At 31.3% G+C, this 11,428-nt stretch overlaps 1 protein-coding gene across 1 annotated transcript; it reads left to right on the top strand.

Moving 5' to 3' along the window:
• Window positions 1-145: 145 nt before the first annotated feature.
• kraken (serine hydrolase like 2 kraken) lies at window positions 146-11,330 on the top strand. Its single transcript, XM_073092925.1, has 2 exons — window positions 146-590; window positions 5,732-11,330. Exons 1-2 carry the CDS (start codon window positions 554-556, stop codon window positions 6,637-6,639), a joined length of 945 nt encoding a protein of 314 aa, XP_072949026.1. The 5' UTR covers window positions 146-553; the 3' UTR covers window positions 6,640-11,330.
• Window positions 11,331-11,428: the final 98 nt, after the last annotated feature.

The following is an 11,428-nucleotide window of genomic DNA, read 5'->3' as shown; positions in this document are numbered from 1 at the left end:
GACCATAATTCAAAAATTATTCCAATATCTTTCATAATGAATATTATAATATTTCTCTTTATAACTATAATAATATAAAGTTTACGCACATTATTACGCTTTACTATTTATCATACTTACTATACAGTGACGTGATTAATCATGATTTGATTCGTCATTCAACCGATTAAATCGATAGCTATTCATTTCCTAGTTTAACTTTATTCACTCATCCGTTCTGTTCCATTTTCCATTCCATTGATTCCATTCCATGTACATGCATTGCATGGATTAGAGCTCCGTTAGGAGTATAGGTGTTCTGTGGATTAAGAGTTGTAGTTTCGTAACAGATCCTCTTTTTTTCTTAATTTCATGGTTCAGGTCTTGCATAAAATACCTAAGTATTGTGTATTTAAATATTTTGAATAGAAATACAGTTACTACAGTACTATATAAAGCGTGGTGTTAAGCAATATTATGATTTTGGTATGACAAACGAGTGAAGTGGTCGAGTGGTTATAGAAGTGGATAATTTTTCAAGTTCAGTGTTATATTTATTTTAGTTGTATTCGCGATGGCAGAAAATATGAACGGTCATAAAATTCCAGAAGGTAAGCTTAGTATACTATTTATTATTTCTCGTTACAATACACAATATGTTTAATTTAACTTTTAATAGAATTCCAAAACACGGTTTGTAATATTTTATACACAGCATTATGAATTGATGTCGAATAAGAAGACTGCAATTTTAAACGCATTAATGAAAACTATCGCAAAGTAAAATAAATCAGCTATAAGTATTTATTACAGGAGTGTTGAAACTTTCTATTTAAAGATGTCTCTACTCTGTATTTGCTGTTATTAAATAATTACTTATTTTGGTATTTTTAAAACCCCATTTAACTTTATTCTTTAAGCTTAAATTGTAATTTTCTCAAATGTTTGCAATGGTATTCTTTATTAAAAAATATAATAATATAAATTAATAATTTATTTAGCAATAAATTTAAATTAATAAAATAATCAAGTAGACATTTATTAAATATTCTGTTGCTCTTGCTGACCATGATAAAATATTGATCAGCATTCATATTATCTATTTTTAAAATATAAATAGTATGATAAAACAACATAATTATTGGGGCATATTGTTTAAACATATCTGTTAAAATATTGGATCGTGAAATACTTTAAATAATAAAATCTTATTTTCTTAGCTCAGACACATCTTTTATTTCTTCAGATATATGACAAGAAGGAATAACTCAGAAAACATTACCAAAGAGTTTAGTATTCTATGACCATACTTTTTCGATAATCTAGATTACTATTATTTTCTACTTAAATGAAGATTATAATATTTACTTATTTACAACAATATACTCGTGGAATTTTTAAAATTAGACTTAACACTGAAATAAAGTAAGATTTCGGCATAATTAATTTATTTTCCTGGTTTTGCTACGGTAATACCTTAAAATCTATTTTTGTTTTTTGTTGCTGTATTTTTAAATATTGTGCTGTAAATGTATTTTTTTAACATATATGTGCTTGAAAAGGTAAATAAAAATTACAGTCTGGTGGAGTATGCTCGGTGTCCTACAATTTGTTGAGAGCTGTGGCCCACAAAGAAATATAGAACAAGTAGTAGCTAAGATATTTCATATTAATTTCTCTAAGTTCCCATCATGAGTACTTATTCTATCTTAATTGTGCTGACTAAAGATTAAATTTCTAGTATACAGAAGGCAAATCATTGGTAAGATTGTGATTTAATAATGGGCAATAAAGAATTATTTACAAAAAAAAAATAGCAAAATTGTATTTCCATTATACATTATCTGTTACCCTGTGTAATATTAGCTATATTATAGTGGAAGTCCTTAGTTAATCCGTTTCAGAGGTGATCCAGATCAGAGTACAGACAGACATTTTTTTTCTTGTTACATATTCTTTCATATGCATTATGTTCAAAATTATTATTTTGAGATTACAAACAGATAGGTAGATTAATTTTATTATTTTTTTACAGATAAAAATTCCTCAATATTTATATAATTGTTGTTATCTCATTTAACCACTGGGTGAAAACTTTTTATACGTAAATACAAAATAATATTAAAATGACCTAGAAGATGACATAAGAACAATTGAACAATGAATCCAGACATTTTTCAATTACTAGCTGACCCGGTAAATGTTGTGTTGCAATATAAATAAAATACTGTTAAGGATGAACAATCCTTATCACTTAGGGGTATGAAAAATAGATAGTAGCTGATTCTCAGACCTACTGAATATGCATATAAAATTTGGTGAAAATCGGTAAAGCCATTTTGGTGGAGTACGGTAACTAACATTGTGACACGAGAATTTTATATATAAGATTTCTTAATTTGTAAACTGTATTTGTATTAACTTTTCGCACATACGTTGATCTTTGCACCACATTATCATATTATAATGAAATTATCAAGTAGGTAGGCAATATAACTTAATGATTATTCTGATTACTATAAAGTGATATATTTTATGTCCGAGTGTATGTAGGTATGTAGTGAATATGTGAATCCATAGATCAGATAGCAAATGTATAACTTGGAATATAGAAAATATGTAGAAGACGCTTATATAGGGCATTGTATAATATTTATTGGTTATTGCATATTTAGATTCTATGGCTTTGAAATATATCAAAGCGAAATTCTTGACTTTAAAACTTTATTTTTAGTATTTGTTGTCTATCAGTTCTACACTCTGTAAGAAAGTCAAGTATCTATGTAAAAAGTTGTAAGAGATAGAATCCTGTGAGAGTCACTCAACAGACAGATAGACTGGCGACCGGATTGACAATGGAAGCTTAGTGAGTACAGAACCCTAATGAGCCTATAATTCCCATTTTTGTACCTATATGCTTATTTTAACAATGTTCAAATGGTAAATCTTCTTTTTTACTTTAAAACGACTAGTCGGCACCAAATTTTCGGGATCTTCTTACGAATATATTCTAATGCTACGTTTTATCTTGAATAAATTGCGACTTCCTGTCTAAAATTATGAAAGCCGCGAACTAAATGTAATTTTTTTATCATGTTTGCTTTATTTATAGCGCATTCTAAATGTTTTTTTAATTTCCAAGTTACCACACGTATCTAACCATCTGACGTGTTTCATTATGTAAATTGAACAGATTAAGTCTGATGGATGTTTTTTCTTGCTTTACAAGTGTACACATTTTATATAAGACATATTTTTATTCGTAATTGTAATTTTATTTTGATTTTTATAAAAAGATATATGCATATTCTGCAATTAAGTGTTTTTGTGAACCTTTTGTCTTTCCGCATCAGTGAACTAGCCTGACTCAGTAGGTTGCGGATTCGATTCCCGGTCAGACAAATATATGTATGTAGACAAATATATTTTTTTATTCAAAGTATGGATGTTAGTGTATTCTTCTCTATGCCCCACTCTTGAGGGGATAGGATGGTTGCTTTACATGAGTCAGGCTTCCATATATCATATACTTCTACATAATGTACGAACCGCTTCGCCCCAGAAATAGTGTGACAGTCACAGACCTATATTTGTTTTTGGGTGTGCTACCTACTCGCTCAAACCTTATTGTTTCTATTATCTTTCAAATATTCTACCTTAACTAAAAACTCGTTATTGCTATATTGTTGACAGTCCAATGCAGTAATTCATTTAGATATCTTTTATCGTTATAAAAAATATAAAATGAATTTGATAATTAAAGTGCTAAAAAACCTTAAGCAAAAAATACAATCCCAAAATAACTGCAAAAAATATAATTAAAATAATTTAAGATATAAATGGACTAATGAGTGAAACTACACGTTATTCTGTAGGTATATTATTTGAAGTTAAATAAGTAAGTACGTAAATACATTACCTATTCTAAAAGTTTTGCTTAGGAATAACACTTTAGGCCGGTGGGTCACTTTTTCGGCATCACGGGTCAAATAGTAGCTACACGAGGTAACGGCGCATTCGCGTTTAGTGTTTTTATTAGTCGTATACCAATCTAAAAGCAAAGATTCCTAAATATTTTATTGTTTTTATTATAATACTTCAGCATAATGACGGGTGAACTTGAAGGTAGTAGAACCCTTTGCGGTTCGACTCCGACGGCACCACCGCCGCACCTATTTCTACCAAATAAACGCTGCTGCGTTCTGGGTTGAAGGGTGTGGTAAGGGAGACTTACTTTTCCGAAACCTCTCAGATTAGTACTCTGAGATAGCGGTGCATCTGAAGACGGCCTTAGATGGGAATCTAATCCTATCTGATTGTTTATTACAGATAGTCTATGGGCGTAGTAGCCATAACCATCATTATAAAAATCAATAATTCTGCCGTGGGTGACTTCAGTTTTTGTAATAGCTCCCGGGGTTTATATTTCATTAACCTCTTAGTAATAAGGACCTACTGTAATTTACATGTATTCTGATAAGTAAGTAATTCTAAGATGTAGGTTCAGACTAAAAAATAAAGATAAAGTCTCACGAACGCAGGAAAGTTTACTTGCTGTAGTAAATTTAGTAAATTAAAGTAAAACCTATTATATTTGAATGTAGTTTGTGGCGTTATGACTTTTCAAGTATTTACCATTTCAGACCATAATTATTCTTTCAAACGTTGCCTAATGGAGAGTGAAACAATTTGCACCCCTTTTTCAAGATGTGGCGGCCGAGGAACGGTTGTGACCCCACAAAATTGGATTTAGCTCCACACAAACCCCCTTGATACCCAAAAAGTAAAATTGCCTGACATTTGCATGCTGGAGACTAAAAACTGTAACATTTCAATTGACTAAAGTTAATCTGTAGTATTTGGTATTGTTTAATATCCGAGGGACGAAGTATTTTTTTAGTCTTAGGTTACAGGTTTGTAGGTACCATGCGCATGGCATTGGACTTTCGACACGCTACTTTATAGGCAACATGCGAGGTAGGTGATTAGATAAATGTATATGATAAGGTTCTAGAAGAATTTTTCTGCTCCGTCTGCTTTGAAAGTCGTTCTAGTTCTCCAGAATTTTTATATGTACCTACACATAATTATATTATTAGATATATATATATATATATATATATTTATTTCAAAGCAATATATATATATATATATATTGCTTTGAAATAATTATATATTAAAATATTATAAGCAATATATATATATATATATTGCTTTGAAATAATTAAAACATATTTTTTGTAGTTATTTTCAATATTATCGGATATAATATTTTACATTACGTTACTTAAATATTTGGAAATGTATGGGTATGCAAAAACTGACTGATTTTAAAATGATCATGTCCATGTTAGATTACTTGTAGTGATCTCTTGTAGCACTAGGTCAAAGTTATATTAATCATAGTACTAGTCATCCTTTTATCAAAAGATTGAATAGATGAAACTCGAGTTATCTTATTTGTGGGACCTCTGATAACACTATCACGCTGAAGGTATCATCAGTATATTACTAATTTAATGATTTTACTGAACTCGTAATATTTATTTATGTAGGTAATTTTTGTATAATATAATAATTCATCATCATCACTAATTAAACGATACATTTAATCCATAACATCCTTATTAAGCACAATTTCTCCCACAATTACAGTAGATCGGTGAAAGACTTTTGGGAGGGATCATACCCTGTGGTGGGACTAGAGTTGCAGACAAGCGCAATCTTCATAATCTTTTTTTGTATATTCCAGATTTGCCGGTCGGCGTTACGGTGGAAGAAGTCGAGATCCCAGTGCCGTGGGGCCACGTCGCTGGACGATGGTGGGGACCACGGAACAAGCAGCCGTTGATAGCTATACATGGTTGGCAAGACAACGCCGGGACATGGGACAACCTCATACCCCTCCTGCCTGCATCTACCTCCGTTCTGTGCATAGACCTACCCGGCCATGGACTGTCCACTCACTACCCGAAAGGTATGATTTACTACGTGTTCTGGGACGGCATATCACTTTTACGACGGATCGTGAGATATTACAAATGGAGTAAGATTAGTTTAATGGGACATTCCCTCGGAGGAGCTTTAAGTTTCATGTACGCGGCGTCGTTCCCAGATGACGTTGAAAAAATCATCTGCGTGGATATCGCTAGCCCTGCGGTCAGAGCTCCGGAGCATATGGTGAATTCTACGGGAATGGCCATCGACAAGGTTTTAGATTATGAAAATTTGACCGAAGACAAAATACCTTGTTACGACTACGAGGAAATGATCGATTTGGTATGTGATGCGTATAAAGGATCGGTGTCTAGGGACAACTGTAAAGTGCTCATGAAGAGAGGAATGGCGCCCACGCCGACCCACACGAAAAAAAAAGGATACTACTTCAAACGAGATCCGAGGCTCAAGGTAGCTGGTCTAGCGATGATGTCGATTGAAACGGCCCTCGAATATGCGGCCAAGATCAAATGCCAAGTGTTGAATATAAGGGCCAATCCTGGTCAGAAATGGGAGAGACTAGATTACTACTTACGAGTGGTAGAGAAACTAAAACAGACAACTTCCACACGCTTTGAGGAGGTGAATGGCACTCATCACGTGCAGTTGAACGCACCAGAGAATATAGCGTCAATTATAGAAGAATTTCTAGAAGAATACTAGGTTATCTGCTTAGGGGTAATTGAAAGAATGTGATACACAATGTGATGCTATAATGTAGGTAGGACAATGCACAATGGTTATAGGCCGTTTCATTCATTTGGGCTTGGTTTGTGTTGCGATGATGTCAGTGTAGGCTTAGGCTAAAGAAACGATTGCTTGAAAAAAATACCTTTACAGAGTTTTAACAATTTGCTTAGTAATCACGAATTACGCACACAGAATAAGAGTGTGAAGTGATATAGTCGTTTAGTAAATTCTAGCATTCTAATCGTCCAGAAACCGGTAAAGATTTGTGTTGTACGTTATTCACAAGTAAATCGAATATGAATATCAAAATTTTGTCTTTACTTTTATGTGTCTAGGATATGTAAGATCATAAGCGAAATAAACTTTATAATTCGAAAAACTGCTGACATGTCAGAACATTTTTGCATCACTCACTAATATTTAAGCGCAAGTTAATGAAATTATCTATAAAGTTAGCGTATTTTAGAGATGGCAATTAAGCTAATCTGCTTAAATTGAATTGTAATTAAATTATTATAAAATGCACATGCGATTTAAAGCCAAAACAATTGCTGTTTACTGGCTTTTTCCGTCTTTCACATTCAAGAGTTTTATATAGGTAGGTACATATGTAGGTATAGTTATGTAATTTTATGTGGTTGCATCTTAAATGTTTTATTTTATGAATTAGGGTAACAAAACAACTATTTCAATTAATTTAGCTACTACTATAACAATGAAAGGAAATTAGCTGGAACAAAGGTAATAAGTTATATTTGTTTATTTACGTTAAGATAAAGAAATTTATTTGGTAACAAATACTTACTTATTTTAAATTGAAATATTTGCACGATATAAAACGCTTCAAAAACACGTTTCGATAAAACATAGTTAGTGACACTTTTAGGTAAAAATGTTGGAATAAATGTAGTTAAATAACGTGAGCTTAGTTAATTATAATTTTAAATTGGACTAATTGAATGATAAAGGAGTAAAGGTCAATACAGGGGGTCGTTTTGTTTACCGTTAACGCAATACAAAAGATTTTGACTGTTTCACGTTAATCTAAATAATAATTATAGTTTAAAAACTAAAAACCACGCTAAAATCGGGCACGGAAGATCGTTAATCCTGATTCCTGACGATCCTGATGAGGAGAATGAAATAAAATTATTAAAATCGTGTAATGTCATCGGTTCCTGATAATTGTTCAAAATTTTAAATTAATCGGACCGTTCAAAGTGGGTAAAAATCGAGTTCAAAGATTCCGTTACATACATACATATAGATCAAGCTAATAAAAGCGTGGTAAAGAGGTTAGGATGGACTTGACATTATCATAATAAAATTGGTCCGGTTCTTAGACTGCTAGGTACAGTCTCAGAGTGAAAGGGGTTTGGTCATAGTCCACAGTGGACCAGTGTGTATTGGCAGACTTCACGAACTTGAAATCTTTTGGTCGTTGGATATAGGTGTCCCTAAACAAGGGTTTTCCGCAGTTGTTACCGGTGACTGCAGCAGATGTAGGACAACGCTGTGAGATTTTTTATTAATCCTTTAATCGCCTCCTCTTATTTCTACGTGTGAGTTAACGAACTGCTGGAGATAACTGCGGAAACCCGCCTTTAAAGTCAACCTATTTCACAAATGGCCAAATAAACACCTATAGAACTGTGATAACATATAAATTACTGTCATTCTCATTTCAATTATATTCAAAATTCTGACTTAATGGTTTATGACCTTGAAAACCTTGAATTTTTCAAAGCACCTACTACGAATTTCCTATTAGACATTGTGACAAAAATAAAACAATGCCATCCGTAATAGAGGTCAAAAGTCTTAAGTTAATGTGTTTTTTGTTACACATATGCTCAAACAATAGATTGTTAAAATAAATTCAATATTATTAAACTCTTAATAATACTTAATTAAGTATTATTAAAGGATATCCATAATTATGGATATCCTTTAATAATACATAATTATGGATATCCTTTGATTCATAATGATGTAGACAAAACTTATAATAATGTTGATTTTAAAATTTAAAAATTATTGTAAGAACATTTATTTATTTATCTTTTGGAAAATTCACATACACCCGGTACTAATAAATGAATCTATTTTTGGTTGCCAAAGGTCGTAAATGACCTTGTCTGGTATGAACAAATTCTTAATTTCGATCTCTGGTTGGCAAAACATCAGATAGATTGATTATAAAAAACCGGCGTAGACAAAACTTGACCATTTAGTATGCAATTGACGTTAAAATATAAAACAAAGCTACATTGTATTAACTACTTTATTCTTAGGTATTTATTAATACTGAATTGCATTCAGCCTTCACTGCATAGCACAATAGGCATGCAACACTTGTATGGTAATGAGATATGGAACAAAAGAGTAGCTAAAACTTTGTTCTACAAAATGATTTAAAATTATAACGTGTTGAACATGGCCACTTCAAGCCAGATTCTAATGTCTATTAAGTATACCAAAGTGGTATGATATTATACTTCAATATCAGAGTATTATATAATAAGCCTCTGATTTTTCTTAAGTTATGTACGCTTTAGAAATTGAATATTTATCGTTTGATTTCTCAGTGAAAAACGATGTATACCTAGTAGGAAAGTATAAAATACATACCTAAAAGGTATAGCTTGTTTCAATCCAGATTGTAGGTATCTAATTGAAAATGGCAATGTCGGCAAGAAAATATACATAAGCCGCTATTTTGAATTGTATTATTAATTCAAACATTTATAATATAAGATGGTGGTATCCATTTGAGAGTTTTCTACAATAGTTTTTATTTTGCCTTATGCATAATTTTCTGGGCTGGCTCCTAGAACTATGTCAGTAGGTTAAAGTAACTACTATTCTTACTTACAAGTACTCCTCGTACCATAAATATATAATTTTCTAAGAGACGAAATAGTGTACCTACTGCTAAGTATAACTTAATAAATATTGTAATCCAAAATAGACTCAATTCCATTTATTTGTCGCTCGTTCTGTAAAAAGCGTGAGCGAGAAACGTAGAGTGACATCATTTGGAATACATTCTTTATAGAACAGGTTATACTTAACCGAATTCTATTGTCTCAGCTTAGAATAAAATGTACGCTATTTAGTACTAAGCAACTAAGTGTAGCATAGTAACCGGTTTTATATGTAACATTCGGGTTTTTGTGGGTTAAATTATATACATTTAAATTTATTTATTCTATTCTGTAAAATTGTTTTAAGTTTTATAATGTAATACAAAGTACTAGACGAAGTAAGTAAATGAACTCGTAATATATGATTTTGGAGTCGTGGCCTGATTGTTTGAATGCCTAGACTATAGTTCTATGCCTGCATTAGAGTTCAGAGTTCAATCACGTGTGTCTGATACAAAATATTCTAAGCCATTAAATGGCTTAAATGGCTGACACATTATCAGACATTTAAGCCATTTAATGGCTTCCTTCAATTACAAGGCGGTGACATACTTATTTATGCTGTAGATCAATTATAAGCAATGTTAATAATTGTTTTCGGTTAAGAGTCTATTTGTTTACTTCGTCTGTGCTCAAAAGGGAACATTTTGGAAATGTTCGCTGCGTAGGTTGTACCTATTAGATATTGCTTATTTTAATATTTTTTTAATTTGTGTTGGATCACTATTAATATTCATAATTGATTGTTACCTCATTAGGCACATGCTTTGTCATTCTAGTTATTGTTGTGCAGCTATAAACCATAGATTTAAATTATATTCGGTTTGATGGTGACGTTGCACTAACGAGATAGAATAAAACTATAGAAGAAGCACCAAAGCGGTAATTCAAATAAAATTAGGCATTTAAAGAACTAAGCCAACTGACAATATTTTAATTGAAACTTACAAAAAATCAACTATGAATATTGTCTACCGCAGTGTTACTCTAAACTACTTTGATGTATATCAAAAATATAAAGGTAATTTGCCATATAATTAAAACCGCTTATTATCTTAAAACTTTTAACAGATAGTAAATGTTTTAAACATAAATAAATGAACAAACAATCATCATTAAATTTTCCAAAAAGTAATACTCCTGAAATAAACTAAGAACAAAAATACTTTTATACAACCTCGATTTTTTAGAAACTTACTCCAACTTAGATACCGCTTAGGTGCTTCTGATGGCAGTATTGCAAACAGCAAATGTTAGGTCCGTGGCAGTAGCCTAGATACTGATAAGGCCTACCTTCGATCAAATTAGCTTACGCAACTATTTTTCACGTGTTATTAGCAAGTTAAAAACTATGGATGATGTATAAAAGTGCAACATAATATTGAGATGTGACAGAAAATAAGAATTCGTTGGCAAGTTATAATTCAATAATATCATTGAATTGTATTATGATTTTTATCGATGTATGGGTGAATCTGTAATTTAATATATGCACTGTGCAGTCAAGTTATTAACTATTAAATTTTGTATATAATTTACTTAAAATTTATAATCAATTTTGACACACAAAAGTAAAGGTTAATCAATGTTAATAGAAATTGTATGAAAGTATAATTACACAATAATTTGCTGTATACATTAGCAGAATAAATGTTGCGAACAAAATACTAGTGATTAAATAGTATTGTGTAAAAGCTTATTAAATTCTTTTGACAATAAACAACTTGTTGCAAAATTCTCACGTGTTTTATTATTTTTCTTGTCCCATTCCTCAAACTCAACATTCGTCCATGTTTTGTATGTCCATTATTAATTATCAATCTATTCTTTGTTAT

The sequence above is a fragment of the Epargyreus clarus genome, unplaced genomic scaffold, assembly GCF_041222505.1.
Source record: "Epargyreus clarus isolate Ecla_fem2 unplaced genomic scaffold, WU_Ecla_fem_2.2 ptg000004l, whole genome shotgun sequence".
Taxonomy (NCBI): domain Eukaryota; kingdom Metazoa; phylum Arthropoda; class Insecta; order Lepidoptera; family Hesperiidae; genus Epargyreus; species Epargyreus clarus.
The sequence above is the reverse complement of the archived record's forward strand: the minus strand, read 5'-3'. Positions and strand labels throughout refer to the sequence as shown.

What these genes read in the sequence shown, in the direction of transcription:
- kraken (XM_073092925.1), top strand. Translation starts at nt 554, where the DNA reads ATGGCAGAAAATATGAACGGTCATAAAATTCCAGAAG. An exon ending in CGGTCATAAAATTCCAGAAG is followed by an intron (nt 591 to 5,731) that starts GTAAGCTTAGTA and finishes TGTATATTCCAG; the next exon opens with ATTTGCCGGTCGGCGTTACG.